This window comes from Biomphalaria glabrata, chromosome 14 (genome assembly GCF_947242115.1).
Source record: "Biomphalaria glabrata chromosome 14, xgBioGlab47.1, whole genome shotgun sequence".
NCBI lineage: Eukaryota > Metazoa > Mollusca > Gastropoda > Planorbidae > Biomphalaria > Biomphalaria glabrata.
The window spans coordinates 6,798,773-6,818,613 of NC_074724.1; the positions used below are offsets into that span (position 1 = coordinate 6,798,773).

Here is a 19,841-nt window from a genome sequence, read left to right on the forward strand (position 1 = left end):
ATGGAAGGCTGGTAGCTGGGGATTGCACTCTAGCAGGTAGACGGTGGAGCCGCGGTGGCTAAGCCGTAAAGCACTTGGCTTCCAAACCGAGGGTTCCGAGTTCAAATCCTGGTGAAGACTGAGATTCTAAATTCAAGTTTGTTTGTCGTTACAATCAAAGAAGATATTACCTCATATGAGCATAGCAAGGGAGATATTCTTAATTAATAATAAGCAATTCAATGAGGCAATAAGAATGATTGCTTGAGATACATTGTAGGTTTTGGTCATGGGGGATAAATAACCAAATTCTGGCAAAAGGTGGATCCTTCCAGCCTTTCTACAAAAAGGTGGACAAGTCCGTCTAGAAGTCAGTTGTTTATTTTAATGACGTTTTATTGATTTACCAATTGAATTCAACATTTCTTATCTAGTAATTGAAATATTCACAATTACTCATAAATAGCAGAAGTAGGAAAGTATTTTTGAGAACCAGTTTTATAGAATGATGATTTTCCAATCTGTTTAAAACATTAACTAGTGATCAAGTCTACTTAAGATCTGTAACTTTTATTTTGCATTCGCTGGTATTACGTTAACGTTTGCGCTGATCAACATAAGAGAGAAACAGACTGCCCATCGACTCAGTAAGAGACATTTTTCTCACTGAGTGCAATCTGAGGACAAGATGTTCATTGTTTCACAAATAATTTTTATTTCTTCTATTTTTGTAATTGTCTTTTAAGCGTAAGACTTTTGGACATCTAGGAATATGGAAGCTTGACTACATCTGTTCTACTGAACAAGCTTCTACTTCTATCTGAGAAAAATCCTAGCAGATGAAAAACAATTACATCCCTATTAGCGATGACTCGTATATCGTGACGCTCGGATTAGAACCAAGGCCAAAGGCCGAGTACACTGAGGAAACTCCACCATATTCCTTCTTTCCACAGCATCGTCTTTGCAGAAAGTGTAATACTATAAAGCAGCAATAGAGCCTTTCATTTGTGCCAGATTTTGGCAAAATATGGTAAGCCTAGTTCTTTAGGTCCTTTTTTTCATTCTTTGCAAGCTCTATTTCACCTTTTTTTTTTATCTTTTCTGTGTTCCTATGTGTCTGGTAACTCTAAGTCTATGTTCCCTTTCAGGCAATGGGGTCTATAGGGCAGAGGATATAATCTTTGTGCGGCCCACGGAAAAAGAGAGTGTCATTATGTCAGCACAGCGACCAACCGTCTTTAATTTTTACAAGTTATGTAATGAAATGGGTGGACTCATAAAGATCCCAAAATTAAATATCCAAGTCTTCACCATGATTCAAACCCGGGACCGTCGGTTCTTAAACCACTTAGCAGTCACGCCTCCGATCTAACCAAAACTTACATTTTTCTAATTTTTCATAACCTAAATGTACTGTATTAATAAAAATTGTATACTTTTGAATGCAAATATTGTTTATAAATATTTATGCATTTTGTTTTGTTTTGTTAAACCAAATATAAAATGATTTTCTAGTTTTTCCTTTATCAAAATTTAATGTATAAATCTAGTACTTTTAAAAGCCATTTTTGCGTATACAATATTTATGCAGATTACCCAGATTTTTTTGTATTTATTTTGTTACATTTCACATAGCTATCATGACTCTAGCAGAAACGTCTTTAAAGATACTTTGATGAGAAAAAAAATAATTTAGTTCCAATGACTATAATACCTGTATTCAAGTCACTATTTCATAGAACCTGGACCCAGCAGGAACCTGAACAGCTGATCTCAAAAACAGCTCTAATGGTGTTCTTTTAAATTTAACAATTGAGGTATATCCCTCTAAAAAAGTCGGCCGCTTACGTGGCATGGGTAGGTTCGTCAGTTGCAGATAAGCCTGCTTCTTCTTTCAGCTTTTTGTTTGTTTGGCGCGCTTTCACCCTGCCCACTCTTCCTACTTCCAATCTTGAGACTCCGAGACTCACAGCTTCACGCCATGAGAAGCGATCGAGAGCAAGTGCTTCCCAGTCGTGAATGTCGATTTCGCATACCTTAAAGGAGCTCTTGAAAATGTCTTTATAGCTCTTGTATTGACCTCCCAGGGAGCGCTCTCCTGCACACAACTCCCCGTACAGAAGTCGTTTGGGAAGGCGATTGTCTGGCATGCGGACTACATGTCCCGCCCATCGATTATCACTTGTGTATAGAATGCACCACAGTGGCGGTGTCGAGGCCCCTTGGGGGTGCTCTTGTATTAACAATACGTCCGTTAGATACTATCACCACCACAATAAATTCTTTGTAAATCAGACACAATTAACTTCAGAAACTAATATTTGGTATATGCGCAAGCTATAGCAAATTTAGAATAATAGCTTTGACTTTTTTGTTACTTTTTCAATTTCTCATTTCATTTATAGCGGACTCCGAAAGGGGAAAAGACGCTATTAGTTTTGTGTGGTCCGTCCTTCTGTCCGTCCCTTTCAGATCTCGTAAACTAGAAAAGAAAGTGAAAATCCGATATCATAGTATTTTAGACCAAAGTTCTGATGCAACAGCTACTTTTTTCTTTTCTGAAACCGAACAATTTAATTTTTGAAATCAAGGATGCAAGCATTTTTTTCATAAAAATACACAACTTTTATAACTATTAACAATTGATAATTACAAACACTGAAGCTATTTAGTAAGGGAGATTAAAATTTACCATATTTTTAGCACATTTATACAAACGGCTTTAGATTTTTTTCAACAAATGTTTTTTTTACAATTGTATTGTTTACTTATATAAATTTAGTCACAATAACTACTACATTTACAAAAGATTTATTTTTTTAAAGAGAAAAAAATCTATTTAGTATGCGTTTAAGTGGAACATAATTTAAAACAACAAGTAATACGTAATTTTTTTATATTATCACATCAACTGCATCTGAGTATTACAATCACTGAACACTAAACTAAAGAATTTTTTTTAAGGGATTTTTTTATTATTGAATGAGAGATTAACCTTTTACAAGACAATTGGATCAATAGTCATAAATAACACATTAGTTCACATGTTACTTCGCATTCATTTTCACCTATCCCTTGGTCTGCTGGACCGTTGGGCACCACACAAGATCTGTCAACCTTCTTTCTTCAGTCTTCTCTGTCATTTGCATTTGATAGAATTTCATTCTTATAATCTTTCGGTAAATATTTTAAAACCTGCCTTTTTACCTGCCTGGGTGGACCACTTTGGGGCCGATTTTCGGGTTTCATAAAACTGTCTTTCTAACCTTGTTTTAAAATTAATAACATGAAACATATGGGCTTGTTGTATATGTAACTAAAAAGAAAGAAAAAAAAATAATTATAACCAACACTCTGAAATGCAAACTTTTTATTTCAATATTGATTTAATTCAATTATAAGAAAAAATTTAAGTTAGTTTAATGATTGATTAATGTACAATGAAAATTTTTACTTATAAACCTTTAGTAACTAATTTCAAAACAAAAACAAATTCTAAATTTTAATGTCAAAATAATATCTCGAATTTTTGTGTTGCTCAATTTCCTCATGACATTAATATTAATATATTTTAAACATTTTATCTTATTTATCTCTCATGAGCTAATTACATAAGTAAAACTTAAGTACAGAGAATTGTATATATTTACTTAATATTTAAAAAATGGTATATAAACCGCACAATTTTTGCAGAGTTAGTACTTTGCGATATAAATAGAACTTAAAATTATATTTATATACATTTAATTTAAATAAGGAGTCGCTGGGTACATTTTAAAAGGTAATGCGGTAAAAAAAATACGCAATTGAATATATTTGAAAAAAAAATCGTTTAGAAAAAAAATCTTAGAATTGTTTTTTACTTCTATTTTAACCATTAACAAAACAATAAAAAAAATTTTTTTTTTTTCAAAAGGATAAACATACTTCTCTGTTTCATCTATACCCTACAAATATTATACAATACAAATTTATGTAATAAAGTTATTTACTAGCATACTTACAGATACAAACATAATTTCATAACTTAGTACTTTCAATCTAATTGTTTAAAAAATTAAGGAAATTCTCACGCTTAAAAGCGCATTTTAGATAAAGATTTTAACAGCAAACGATTCAAGATTTTTCAATGCAAGGATAAATTACAGAATATAAAATCATGATTTAAAAAAATAAGCATATATTTAGCATAGTTGGATTTATTAGTTTGAATCACTTATGTAATTAAATTTGTAATAGATCTAGACCATGGGCGTAGCCAGGATTTTTTTTCGGGGGGGGGGGGGGTTTTGAGGGAGTGAATCCCCCCCCCCCAGGAAAAAAATTATATGTATTTATGTATGTGTGTGTGTGTACATAATCTTTATTACATTCTGACCCTTCATTCTTTCGGAAGACGTTTATTGTGCCCTAGAATAGGTTCTTCCATGATTAGTGGAAAAATTGTACATTTCCCGACATTACTATCAAGGGGTCTGGGGGAGCGCTAGGAGCTCCCCCAGCGTGGGGCGAAGCCCCGCCGCCAAGCACTATTTCTGGTATTGAAAGCCAACAAAATGCATATTCTGAGGTATCTACAGTGCATTTTCCTGCTATTAAAAAGTTCTATTTCAAAAACCTAATGTGCTATTCTTACTGACTTAGACCCTCCCTCGTCGTTCGGCGCATTTGCCATCAAGCTGTTTCCATAAAATTGTATACTTCCCGCCATTACTAGCAAGGGGTCTGGGGGAGCGCTAGAAGCTCCCCAGCGCGGGGCGAAGCCCCGCCGCCAAGCACTATTTCTAGTATTGAAAGCCAACAAAATGCATATTCTGAGGTATCTACAGTGCATTTTCCTGCTATTAAAAAGTTTTATTTCAAAAACCTAATGTGCTATTCTTACTGTCACTGGTAATGTCTGAAGCCTCTTCCCACCTACCATGAGGACCTCCATGAATGAGTGGCGTCAAGTTGTACTAGGATATCATTGCAACTCTTCTTATGCGTAATTCATTTTGTCGGAGAACATGTCCCGCAAACCTCATGCGTCGTTCTCTCACAATCTAAGGGTCGACTCCCAGTTCGGCATAGGATTTCCTTGATCTAGACCCGATCTCTATAACTGACTCCTAAAATCTGTCTTAGCCCTCTATGTTGAGCCACATTTAGTGTTTATTCGATTTCGGTAGATGACTATTCACTGCAGTTTATTAATGGAGCCCTGCTACTGGTAAAAATGTGTAACCTCTCTTGAATACGCTCTTGGAATGAAGTGACTGTAGTTTGCTTTAGATTTTATATCGAAAAGAGAAGTTTTATCGTCAAAATCTTCTGTTGGGGGTTTTCCACCTCAAAATGCTCTGCAGGGGGATCTTAAACTCAAAACCATCTGAAGGGGTTTTAAACTTTAAAAAAAAAGCCATCTGTAGAAGAAGGGTTTAAACTCAAAACCCCCGATTGGCTTGGCTACGCTCAAATAATTTTAGTGTGTAATTTGCTTTTTTTTTATATTGAAGATGTATTTTTAGCACCAAACCCATCTGAATAGGGGTTTAAACTCAAAACCCCTTTCGGTAACGCTCATAGCATTTTGAGTGCATAATTTGCTTTTTCTTTTACACTGAAGATGTATTTTTTATCCTCAAACCCCCCTGACGGGGGGTTTAAACTCAAAACCCCTTTGACTAAGCTCTTGGATTTTAGAGTGAGTAATTTTCTTTTATTTATATTCAAGAGGTACTTTTTAGCTTCAAACTCCACTGGAGTCAAAACTGAGTCAAAACCCATTTAGCTACGCTCATAACATTTTGAGTGCTTAATTAGCTTTTTTTTATATTAAAGAGGGGGTTTATCGTAAATTTTAGACGGGGTTTTAAAATAAAAATCTTCCTGAACTGTGCTCTTGGAATAAGGGGATTTTCGTTTGCATTTTTTTTGTTTTGTTGTATAGAAGAGGGGGAGTTAACTGCAAAAACCCCAGCTAGGGGGTTTAAAACTCAAAACCCTGGTAGGGGGTTTTAAACTCGAACCCCTCTGGTAGGGGTTTTAAACTCGAACCCCCTTGGTAGGGGTTTTTAAACTCAAAACCCCTTTGGTTGTGCTGAGGCAAGTGATGGTTTAGTAATAAAATCTCACCTAAAATAAACAAAATCAAAGCAAAAAGTCAGTCACTAAATTCCGACTCCCCCCCCCCCCCGAGGGGGGGGATTTCATTTCGGGGGGGGGGGGGGGGTTTGAACCCCAAGAACCCCCCCCCCCTGGCTACGCCCATGATCTAGACTAACAGTAAAAAAAAATCATTTATATAAAAAGGAAGGTGGGTACGAACTGAATATAAACTCGTATCTTTAGCCTTCTCAAGTTAACTTTGTAAGCACTCTGTTAGTGAAGTTCTCATGAACATAGAAGATTGTACACTTATATATTGTTTCTATAGTCTGGTTTGGCAGACTTCAAGGACAAGTGTGGCAACGGAGAGGACTCAGCATATCCACAAATCTAAATGTCTACAGTATTGAAGTTCTCCCGTCACTCTTATATGCATCAGAGTCCTGGACCCAATATTACCGCCACATAAAAAAGTTAAACTCCTTCCACCTACGCTGTTTAAGAAGTATCCATAAGGTGCGTTGGTTCGACCGGATACCAGACACAGAAATCGCAGAGATGTCCAACATGCAAAGTATCAATGCGACGTGAAAATGTCCCAACTTCGATGGACGGGACATGTAGTCCGCATGCCAGACTATTGCCTTCGCAAACAACTAGCTTGATTTGTATTCCTTTTCTGGCTAACAAGGTGGTGATTTTTTTTTTTTATTTTATTTGCCAAAAAGAAAAAAAAGGTTGGGGGGTAGAGTTAAAAACATAAAAAAAAAATTCTGTTCAGGCTAGTGATTTTGGGGATTAGAGCCTCGTACGCTCTGATTAAAATGAGTTTAATGATAATCATTCTCAAATGAAATACAATGTATAGACATCTTTGATAATAAAAATAAAAATAAAGTACTGATAGCGATTCAACAAGGCGAATTAAAAGTGTACAACAAATACTGTCACATTTTTACAACGGAATTTTCGAAAGCCTCTAGGTACATTTCTAATGTTTGATGTTTGTGACACTGGGCTTGATGATGTCGCCATTGAAATAAATGTCTGGTTGTTTTTCTTTGTTTTGTAAGTTAACTCCTAAACAAAAGAAAGAAAAAGTATGTGGTTAGATAACTATATCTAGTCATAAAGTATGAATACTAATGATTGACTATTGTTCGTGTATGTTATAAAACATTTATAATTCCTCTTTAGTATGGGTTAATGCTTATTAGTGTGGTACGCGCTTTGGTGTGGTATCGTATCGCAATTGTCTCAAACTGTTGAGTCCATAAATTTTTTTTATGAAATATCAGAACCAAATTATTTTAGAAACATAGCAATATAATATAGCTTCATGAAAAAATTGAAAATCTTATGCTGTAATAACTGCGTTGGCAAAAAACCTCCGAAACAGCAATCTAAATAATAATGATAAGTATTATTAAAATCTTAATTATTCGTGAAGAAATGTATTTTACAATGGTTCATCACGCATTAAGAAAACAAAGTAAGAGTACAATATACTTTTACATAACATTTTTTGCTTAAACATTACAAGTTACAGTTACAATATTGATTTAATTGCTTAGAGACAAATACGTTCTTGTGTTTGTTGGCGTTATGTGATCGGTATCTTGTATTTTTTATGATGTTAAAAGTAACGGAGTATGCCTTTGAGAATTTGGTTGAGATGCTTACTTATAAAAATATAATGGATCCGATCCCTTTAATCTTACTTATAACGAAAACGATAACACTAAACACTTCGCCAAACATTCCTTTGGTCAGCTACTTCTAGTTATCTAAAACGTTGCATTGGACCATCCCGTATATTCGAATATCATTTCTCTCCCATTCGCCACAATTTTTCACGGTAACAAAAAAGCTCTGTTTATTTTGTGAGAGAGTTAATTACCAATATAACTTACCCCCCCCACACACACACACAAATAGTTCTACATCCAATATGACTATTTTACTAAACAAAAAAAACACAAAGCAGAGCAGTGGTGGGATGATGAAGCGGTAACCCCTGAGGCCTCATCAACGAACATAAGACACAACACAACCATTGGCTCACGGAACAAAGCCGATCCTAAGAAGAAGTGTGCGAACGAGAGCCACGCCTCTGTGGCACAAGACTGGGATTTGAACACGAGACCTCTCAGTTCGGAAAAGAATAGCTTTGTGTAGAATTAGTAAGTGTTTTGTTAGGTTGAACTAGGTTTAAACTTCAAAATATTAATGGCAATGTCTCTGATTCTGAAGATTAAGGATGAGTGCAGAGCTTAACATGACATTGCAAACCAAGTGCGACCTTCATATTTCTCAGCATCTCATGCAGACAGTAACGTCTATTTACGTTTTCGTTTTTCGACGTCTGCGCCTGTCTTCAATAAAGGCTTTCCTTTGAGTTTCCAATTGGTGTCCCATAGCCTCTGTAAGAGCTCTCCAATGATCTCTTTCTGAGGACATATACTGCCAGTTACTTTCCTCAATGCCAGTGAAGGCCAATTGGCGCACAAGTTGATCTTTTGAGCGCTTACAAGTGGCACCTCTGTTACGCCGTACTCCTTTAATCCTGCAAAAGAATCGTGCGTTCGTATCCCATGCGGTATAAGTGTCCGACCCAGCTAAGCTGTTAAATGGTAATGAGTGATTCTATACGTCCCCACCGGCCTCCAGCAGAACATAGTTATTTGTAATGTAGTCTTGTCAACGTATGTCCATTATGAAGCAAAGGGAACTTTAATGGAAGCGTTCGAGGTGTCTTTAATGTCTTTGAGCTACCATGGTAGAAAAATATATTTTAATAGAACATTTTCTTCGACGTTGGTATATATCAATTTATAAGCGAAGAATATCTATGAATTTCATAATACGCTTCGATACTTCGATATATTATAGTATGCATGATGTTGTATAAAATATTTTTTTATGTTATTATAATATTAATTAAAAGTTTTAGAATAAATTTTCAATTTATATTGAAAATTTACTGCTCCGACTTGTATGTCCTAATATAAATTGGATAAAAAAACAGAATCTTATAAATTCTTTTGCAATTTCTTTCATTTAATTAGGGAAAGCTTAACAAACGTTATGCTTGAGTGTTCCAAAATTTCATCCACCTAGCATTGTTTCTGAAACTCAAAAATATTTGTTGGCATTTTGTGAAAAGGGTGCCTAACCGAGTCCACCGCACTGGATGAAAGAAATCCCCAACAAACATGCAATAACCCACACACTACAAACACTCCGTTTCTTATGGGGGGGGGGGGCTTTTTATGTCGGACTCCTGCATGGCTTATGTAGTACAAAGAAGGAATATAGGGAGTTATTCTGGGGGAGTTTTACTGGCGTGCTCAGTCTTCGGCCTCGCTTTTATCCACCAGCGTCCTAGCCAATCCTAGGATACGAGCCATAGGTACTAGGGGTGTAAAAATTTACATTTGCTTGGATCTTTCCCACACATGCAAATGACTAGCTATTTCCAGTTTAAATAGCATATTATAATTTACATTGTCCTTTTATGCAGTTTTTTTTTGCTGTTAAATTATTGCAATATATTTAAATGCAAACTTTAAGAGAAACTTAAAGTTGATATTTAACTTTAGTGCTCCGAATTAGTCATCGAAAAATAGAATTGTTGAAACCTTTTTTACAATTATATCGCAATGTTTTTAATAGTCTATTAGAGAAAATTGCGCAAATTTTACATTGTTACAAAGTCTCTCTTTTACATATTACCAAAAGATGTATATTACTTTAGTACTAAAGCCATAATGAGTTTACTAAATGTCAAAACTAAATGTCTGAACGTAACCATTTGAGAAGTTCAACTACAATGACATTCTTCCAAGGCAATAATAATAATAATGATGTCTTTTGTTCGAGTTCGAAGAAAAATGTGTAGTACTGTATTTGACGTTGATACGCAGTCCCAGCTGCAACCTACAAACCAATAATAAGCCAATAGTTTTATGCAAAAGATGCAATGTAAAACGACACGACGCGAGATATGTTTTCCAACACTGTTTTAGAACTTATGAATTTTTTTCCCAATTGCCATGTACAATAACATTTAGAGCTAAAAGAACACCAGAGCATCTGTACGGAATGGTAGTCCTTACTGGATCGCTCAGTTTCGTCATTACACAAATTTTACCAAAATAAATGTGTATATTTCCCTAAAAAATCATTCTATATGTAAAATTGAATATTGGCTTTATTTTTTAGCCTAGTATTTTTATCCCATTTGTATCGAGTGCGCTAAGATTAATTCTCAAATTCTCTTATATTGAGATCTGGGAAAAGGTTTTCGCGCTTAATTTAGACCTCATCAAGCACTTTTTGAGAAAGGATTTAAGCTAGATCCCATCCCTTGAGAGGTAGCCAATTAAATGATTTAGTCTACTCAGCCACAAATCCTTCGTCAAACAGCTGAAGTTGAACTGATTCTACTCTTCTGCCAGAAAATGTTCATAGTGAATTGAATGTTCAAATATATACCTGCATTTAGAGACTTTGATTTGAGTTAGTAAAAAAATAGTTTTGAAAAATTTAAACAAAGACTTGAATTTTTTTTGCTCATTTTGTTAAGCCAGCTAGAGCGCCTATCAATAGAGCAGTCACATAACCAGGCAACCATACACTATTTCCCTTTTTAGAGTTACCTACCTTGGCATTGAAAATAAAAACTGGACATAACATACGAACCTTCTTCTTCACGTGTAACATTTTAAATCTCTGCTAGGTATTTACACTACTTGCATTAAAATGATTTTACCCTTACAGTATTTCTCAAACTGTAGGCTGTCCTTCCCCACACCCAAATAAAAAAAAAGTTTCATATGTGTTGAGAAGGGAGGTAAAGCATAGTCTGTTAATCTATTATTCAAGGGTCAAAGAATGTTTTCCAATTTAATTATAAATTCAAGAATGAATAATAAAAAGTAAATGAAACTGCTACCAATGTTTCAAAAATAAATATTATAAGTAAGAAGAAGCTTTTAAGAGGTATAAAATGTCTTGAGTCAATGTTGATTAAAAACATTTTTAGAAGACTTTTCAAAACATATCCGTAAGTGTATAAAATGAACACATACCAACTTGTGTACATGCCTCTACATTCGGACATTTTGACATCGTTTTGTTCAAGACTTTTGTATTTGAAATAAAAGGTCCTAGACGTCTTAATTAACTCAAAGATAATCCTACAAAGATCATTACAGACGTACATGCGTTATAATAATGCTTGTCTTTGAGTCCGAACATTTATGACGAAAGCAGTATCTACATGGCTACGCAGTCCCAACTGTGAACTACATATTTTGTGTTGGTCTAGCGCAAGCATAGGCATTGTCCACCGGTGGTCCATTAAGATTTTCTTTTCGCCGTCTGCGTCTGTCCTCGGCAGCGGATTTTTTTTTGGTCTCAAATGTGTATCCCCCGCTTTTGTAAGTGACCTCTAGCTGTCTTGTTCTGAAGCCGCATGCAACCAGGTGTTCTCTTCTATGTCAGTTAAAGCAATTTGGCGCCTAAACTGGTATACTTATAAATAAATATAAATATAAGCTCGTCTTTAAAGCGTTTCCGCGGGGAACCTCTGTTATGTCGACCACCATTCAGCTCACCAAAAAAAAAAAAAAACGACTGATGTTGGCATATGTGTGTGTATATATATATATATATATATATATATATATATATATATATATATATATATATATATATATATATATATATATATATATATATATATATTGATCTTGTTAGCAGACGTGGTCTGTTTGCTGTACTTGAGAGAATTGGATGTCCAAATAAGTTAAGGAAACTAGTGTCAGCTTTTCATATATGCTGGGCACTGTACAGTTTGAAAATTCCTCCTCCAGGTCATTCTCCATTACTAGCGGTGTAAAACAAGGATGTATACTGGCCCCTACACTATTTGGCATCTTCTTCTCAGTTGTACTAACCAGTGCTTTTAAATCCCTGGAAGAAGGAATATATATCCATAGCAGATCCGATGGAAGGCTCTTTAACTTGGCACGTCTTAAAGCCAAAACGAAAAGATATTATATCTAGATTAGAGAGCTGCTGTTCGCCATGACGTGGCACTCACATCTTATTCACAAAGCTAGTGAAGGCCTTGGCAGCTGCTTGTCAAGAGTTTAGCCTTACAATAAGTCTCTCCAAGACCGAAATCCAGGAACAAGATGTCACAGAAATACCTGTGATACATATTGGGAACCACACCTTTACGGTGGTACAGAAATTTACCTACGTGGGATCAACTATTGCCAGTAACCTAGATTTAGACTTCGAGCTGACAAAAAAAATAGGAAAACCTTCTACAACATTGGCAAAACTCTCTGACTGCGTATGGGAAAATGCCAAATTGACCACAGCAACCGACATCCTAGTCTACAATGCCTATGTAGTGAGCACTCTTCTTTAGGCAGTGAAAGCTGGTCAACATACATGTACCAAGAGCACAAATTGAATAGTTTCCACTTGCTCTGCCTGAGACGCATAATGCGCATCTCTTGGAGGGACCATGTCTCCAACCAGGAAGTTTTGAGATTGGCCAATATGAACAGCATGTATGCTCTTTGATACAAAAAAGACTACGCTGGCTCGGACATGTCAACCGCATGCCAGATGGTAGAATCCCGAAAGACATTTTATATGCTGAGCTTGTGGAGGGAGTCAGATACAAGAGTCGCCCAAGACTAACCTATGAACATGTCTGCAAGCGAAACATGAGAGCCACAGATATAAAGGAAAGTATGTGGAAAGAAATAGCCAAAGACAGGAGTGCATGGAGACACGCTGTGCGTGCTGGGACGATCTTCGCTAAGAGCTAATGAAACGAAGCGGCCTTAATCAAGAGGGAAAAAAAAAGAAAGCTGCCCTGTCCGCTAGTCCTAAATCAGATGTATATACATGCACGAATTATGGCAAAGTCTACCGCTCTAGAATTGGCTTGATTAGCCACAGCAGATTCTGTACCGTCTCAAGACGAAACCAATACCAGTGTCTCATCTGGGCGCATCCATCGCCTTCCGAGACCAAAGAGAGTCATATCTATCTATCTATCTATCTATCTATCTATCTATCTATCTATCTATCTATCTATCTATCTATCTATCTATCTATCTATCTATCTATCTATCTATCTATCTATCTATTTATCTCTCTCTCTCTCTCTATATATATATATATATATATATATATATATTCTTCTTTCATACATTCGTGGTAGCTGATAGCACACTGTGAGACCACCTGGTGGTTAACGGTTGCAAATAAAACTTTTCTCCTTGTGTTATGATATACAAATCTATATTTGAGAAACACTGTCTAGTAACATAGTAACGCTACCTGTAACACTCGTACAGTTTTCATATCCCGCGTCGAATGTCTTTGATTGGGTTACTTTCAAAATTGCTGTATTTAGATCATCAGAATGACAAACTGTAAAGCCTGACAACTGAAGTTTATTCACATTGGAATATGAATCTAGGCAGAAAAAAAAGGAAAATACTATAACTAAAAATTCAATACAATGCTTTTCAAACTGTCATATGTCTGTAAAAAAAAAACAAAAGTAAAGAATTCTCTTTTCATTACATATCTTAAAAGTTTTAGTACTGCCAATATCATTAGGATTTAAAAGATATATTTTTTATTATAATAAATGCAATAATCAACTTTATGAGAAAATATTTCAATGACATGCTACTAGTCAGGCATTATTAATTACACATAACATTCATACGTAATATATGTAACTTTGTGCATGTTTATGTCTTAATATAATGGATGGTTAAAAAGAAAACTATCAAAGTTTTCAGGAAAAAAATACTCAGGAATTGTTATTTAAAATTTTTATTATACACATTGCATACACGTAAAATGTTCAGTAAAAAAGCTTACTAAATCAGCAGGCGTTATAAAATAATGAATCATCACGAGTGCAAAGAAGAAATATAATATAATTATAATGTTCATTTGAAATGGTATCAACAGATTCAAAGACCGCATCACAAAGCAAGAGATGATACAGGGTTACTGCATCAATTGGACCCCATGATGACCTGCTAACTATCGTAAAAATGGGAAGCTAAAAATCTATGGACATATTATAAGATCATCGGGGTTCGCAAAGACTTTCCTTTAGGGAACAGTACCAGGAAAAAGAAGAAGAGAGACAAAGAAAGCAATGGGAGGACTACGTAAAAGATTTGACGGGCCTGCCATTGAAAGAGGTTCTAACTAAGGCTAAAGACAGAGAGGAATGGAGAAAGACTGTCGACGAATTTTGCATGGTGCAACAGACTAAGAGATAGGTAAAAGTAAAGGTAAAATCAACAAATTTAACAAAGAACATCTTATTATCAATAGTCTAAACAATGGTGATGCAAGACAAAGACGGCTATATTTTCGACAGTTCATCACACAGATAACTATTAACAGTAAACGTTAAGTGTGATTTGTAATAATCGAGAATTGAGGGACTATACTAAAATGGGACTATCAGGGTGTGTATTGTTATATGTAAAATAATGCAATAATTTCCATTTTTAGCGGTCCCCGAAAGTGAACAAGCCTCTATTAGTTTTGTGTAGAATGTCTATCCATTCGTGCTTCCCTCCCATCGTCTCTTCCTAGTACTGTTCCTGGAAGAAAGGTCTTAGTGAGCCCAATGTCTGTGTTAATCCTCTTTCTATTCTCTTCTTTCGGTCTTTGTAAATTACACATTGAAGCCTTGAATACATATACATATTAAAAATATTAAAACTAACAATGCAACAGAATCGGCAACACTTTTGGCAATAACAAGTTGGTTCTTTTTTGTACCTACGGAGATAGGGTTGTAGTTATTATAAGTTTTTAGTTCATAGTTTCTGATATTTTTTTTTGAAAATATTTGTTGTAAAATGTTTTACATGTTTCGGATGTTCCTTCAGAGTTGAAGATAATTACTTCCTAGTCCAAACCTCCCGCACTTTCGTAGGACCAGCACTTTCATAGAACCCGCGCTAATTCTAGGTGTATAAATTATTACAAAATTTTATAGCTTTTAGTGACTGGTGAATACTACTTGTTCTCCCCCACTCCTCTTTTTTGCGCCTCTAAAATTACTTGGGGTAACTCTAGTCCTTTCGATTTGCAGAAATAAAAAAGTGACCTTTCCATTACTTGGTGTCCGAACTGTTGAAGCATGAAGAGAAAATTATATATATATATAGATAGATAGATAGAATAAAATATAAACAGAGAGATAGAATACAATAATAAGCTTGTGAACGTGAATCTTAAGAAAACACATGCAGTCATGTTGATTATGTTAAAGTTAACAAAACTTTCAATTAGTGATATGTCAGTGGTGAGTAAGATAGTAACAATGAAATATGTTGAAACTATAGTAAACGATTCTAAAGGAATAGTAATAACACTTTCTATTAACAGCAAGATTCAGATACAATACATGCTTTGAAACAAAGAAAGTATTACCACCAATATTACTCTTTAGTCTAGGTAAAGTAAGTGTATAAATCATAGTGTTGTTGATTTCTGTTACTAAAAATACAAAATGGTTATAATTACACAAGTGTGCAGCGTTTGAATTGTAAAATTTAGCGTTATTGAAAACATTTAAAACTTGGTTTTTCTTCCGTTTAGAAAAGCAATATTAATGGCTTATGATCCAGTCCTATGTGTTTTAGCTTTCGTCACAATCGTCTCGAGCTTGAATCTCGATCCATTTATGTTTGAGGTTAAGGCTAGACGTAAAGGTTTTCATTTCTAAAAGTCAATTAAAATGTTTTAAACAAAACAATTAGTTTTGATTAGTCATGCTATTCGATATGTATATGTAACCCTACATCTTAGATATAAACATAATAAAAAATGTGCCATTAGAAATATATTTTTCAATTGTTTTCGTTTAGCTTTCTCAATGTGTTATGATCGTATCACTTGTCTGGACCCAATGCAAAAGGAGGCGGGAAGATGGGGGTATCTTGGTGAGTGTTTACACGATCGGTTTTTAAATCCATCAAAAATGTTCACTCAGGGCTTAAGAGTCCTCAAGGGGACTAATTTAACTTATACCACCACATCTGGCATGTACGATTTCTTTTCCTTGTTTAAGATGCCAAACAAAGTAATTAATTACAAATAGTTAATTAATTAATTAATTAGTTAATTTTTAAAATTGATTATTGTGTTTTCAAATAAAATAAATAATTGTGCAAAATTTCAGCTTAATCCGAGATTGGTAGTTGGAGAAATGATGTGTACAAACTTTTACCAGACTTGTGATTGCAGAATGCCAAAAGGTAGCATATAAACTTCTCCCAGATAATCCCCCCCCCCCACACACACACAAACAAGAGATATGACCATAGCACTTTCAGCTCGTTTTCAACTGGTATCTGTTTAAGGAGATTGGTTAAAAAGTGTTACCCAAAAAGACATTTCAATAAATCTATTTAATCCGATTGTACCCCTCTCTCTCAAGTCAGATTTTTGTGTCAGAAATTTGTTACACTTTGTTGTTGAGGAAAAAACAAAACAGACCCACTAAACATTTTTTGTCAATTAACATGAAGATAACAACGGTCACACCCATTTCAGAAGTATATGCTTAACATGTGTTCACCTTCACCTAACCTATCCCTTAGTACTTTGAACCATTAGGATACCACATAAGATCTGTTAACCGTCTTTCTCCATTTCTTTCTGTCCTTTGCCTTGGATAGAATTGTATTCAATGACAGGCCTGTCATTTGATGTTGTCTTTCCATCGCTTCTTCTGCCTTCCTCCTCTTCTTTTTTCCAGATACTGTTCCCTATAGGAGGGTCTTTTGGGAGCGCTGAATAACTTATGAGGTGATCATTAAGTTTAAGTTGGACACTATTTTTTTTGACATGTGAAATTTCAGTGTCCACAATAGGTTGAATTGAGCCCTATCGTCAGGATAATCCATTCTTCCCTCTTAACATGCAAGTGAAAGCTTGGTACCAGTGCTTTGCCTATATCACGGTGAGTGAGCTAACAGAGCTATTCCTAGCACTAAGGAATGTTTTTTGATTTCTTTCTAAGGGGGACATGTTGCTAGTATAATTTTGAGAAGCGCTGTCTTAAATAAAGCTAGCCGGATCTTAATAGTCAAGATGAAAACAAAAGACTAGATTGTCAATAATGATTTAAGTAATAATTTTCCCCTGTATGGGCATTCCGTTGTGCCACTACTAAAACAATGCCTGCTAATCATGAGAGACATCCGTTTTTCTAAACATCTTTGTATGATTTCTTCTCGGAAAAAAAAGGACACAAAGAAAAAGAAAAAAAAATATAGATGTATAAAAAAAATAGATGTATGACCAGTGGCGGACTGGCTATATTGGCATTCGGGCAAACGCCCGGTGAACCGGTATCAAAAAGGGGCCGGTAGTACCACAGTAATCGTCTTCTTTTTTTAAATCACGTCAGTATTTTATAAGATAAGGGCCGCATGGATGTCATTAAGGCACGTATTAAATTGTTAAAGGTTTTATATAATTCTTTTACAAAGACGCCCTCTGAGCGAAGTATCTATAATCAGAGTATGCATGTGTACAGCTATTGATACATTATCAAACTTAACAGAATGACTTTGATGACAGAACTAGAATTGAATTTTCATCGTATCATAAACATAGGCCAGATAGTATAGAAATGCCTGAGACGATTGTGACACCCATTCCTCTCTGTGTATGACAAAAATAAAATGTTTTTAAAAAGATGATGATTTAAAGCGCATACATTCAAACAGATTGGGTCTAATGAAAACTGGAGTCTTGAATTTCAGGTTATTAAAACTCTTCTAATTTCACATGTCATAACAATTTAAAGTACAGACGTATGTTGACCTTTGACAATAGACGCATCTATAGATTGGAAGGTCTAAAAGCGGCAAGATACGAAAAAAAACAACAACATAATAATATAAATAAGAGATGGTTCTTGTAGTTTTTTTTTTTATTATTTATCGTTGTCTTTTTAGATGCATCTTATCAACCATTTCACGGCGAAAATTTCCTTTGACACTCTAATGTGCCCTAAGATTATTTTAAGGATTTGTATCATAGCACAGAAGAGAATAATGTAAAGCATAGATGTAGCCAGGATTATTAATCCCTCTCGCCCCCGATGTATATATATATTGTTAGTGAGTGTGAAAGAAATTAATCTTTATTTCATTCTGACCCTTCATTCTTTCGTTAGACGTTTAGTTTAATGGAGTTAGTTGAAAGATTGTAGACACCCGGCCCCTTGCCAGGTAGGGGGTCTGGAGGAGAGCTGCGAGCTCCGCCAGTTGCGTTCCGAAAAAGGCCCCGCCTCAAAGCACTATTTCCGGTATTTAAAAAAAAATACTATTCTGAGGTATCTACAGTGCATTTTCCTGCTATTACAAATTTTTAGTTCAAGAACCAAATCCGCTATTCACTGCACTTTATTAATGGAGCCCAGCAACTGGTACAAATGTGTAACCCCTCATGGCTACGTTCATGGAATTTGGTGACTGTAGTTTGCTTTAGATCTTATATTAAAATGGACGTTTTTATAGTCAAAACCATCTGTTTGGGGGGGGGGGGTTAAAATAAAAAAAATTACTGGAGTTTTTTTTTTTTTAACAAACTTAAAACCCCTTTAACGACACACATAGAATTTGGTCACTGTTGTTTGCTTTATAATAATATTGAAGATGGGTTTTTTAACCTCTAAACTACCTGTGGGGGGTTTCTAAACTCAAAACCATCTGGAGGGGGTTTTAACGTAAAGTTCGAGTGAGGGTGGGGGTTAAACTCTTGAATACGCGTATATAATTTTGTTTGTGTTGTTTGTTTTAAATTTATAATTAAGAGGTGGTTTTTAGCCTTGTAGAGGTGTTTTTAAACACAAAACGCCTCTTGGCTACGCTCATAGAATCTGGTGACTGTTATATGTTTGGTCTTAGGTGGTTTTATCATTTAAAAATATTCGGAGAGGATTTTAAACTCAAAATCCTCCTTGGCTACGCTCATGGAAATTCGTGATTGTAGTTTGTATTTTTTCTTTTTATATAAGAGGTGGTTTTAACCTCAAAATTCCCTGGAAGAGAATTTTTTAACTCTTAACCATTTGCCTGTTTAAAATTAAAATCTCACCTGAAATAAACAACATCAAAGCAGGAAGGAATTTCATTTTGGTGTGTGGGTTGAACCCCAACCCCCATGGCTACGCTCATGATGTAAAGACTACATCATTTTCTTTTCATAGATTTCTTTTTTTTTTCACAGGGAAGCATATAGAGCAAAGCCCTGACAATTTCTCAATTTCCGACCAAACATATTGTAAGATACAATAAAATTAGATCAATTTATTGGTCCAAACAAATAGAAATTCAGTTTAACTACAACTGTCCACCTTAGTATAACTAATACAACAATAACACTAAAGATGAAAACAAGAGCAGCATTTACACACAAAACCCTGACACACATAGTCATACATACACTAAGTGCTTTTTCAATTTGTTGTCTTTGTATTGTGTATGTGTACATCAGTGTTATCTGTTTATGCTACAATTGTCACACTTAATTGACTAATTAACTTCATCAAATTTAGCAGTCACACACTAGAATGAGTTGAACTCCTGTGTGTGTGAGTCTCACTGAGCAGCAGTGAAGTGTGTTTGTTTCAAGTATGTTCAGGAAGTAGAGAGTGGTGTGTACTAGTAGGATAAGAA

At 35.1% G+C, this 19,841-nt stretch overlaps 1 protein-coding gene across 7 annotated transcripts in view; it reads right to left on the reverse strand.

The window, feature by feature from the left end:
* Window positions 1-6,182: 6,182 nt before the first annotated feature.
* Window positions 6,183-19,841, reverse strand: part of LOC129922840 (uncharacterized) — a 44,315-nt gene continuing 30,656 nt past the window's right edge. For 5 of the 7 annotated variants that reach the window (XM_056010533.1, XM_056010526.1, XM_056010527.1 and 2 more), the window contains 3 exons: window positions 15,580-15,645; window positions 13,444-13,581; window positions 6,183-7,152 (listed from right to left, as the gene is read on the reverse strand). In XM_056010533.1, the coding sequence (XP_055866508.1) occupies window positions 7,064-7,152; window positions 13,444-13,581; window positions 15,580-15,645 (293 nt within the window). In that variant the 3' untranslated portion in view covers window positions 6,183-7,063. The remainder of the gene's footprint in view (window positions 7,153-13,443; window positions 13,582-15,579; window positions 15,646-19,841) is intronic. The other 2 variants (XM_056010531.1, XM_056010532.1) reach the window with 2 other exon arrangements.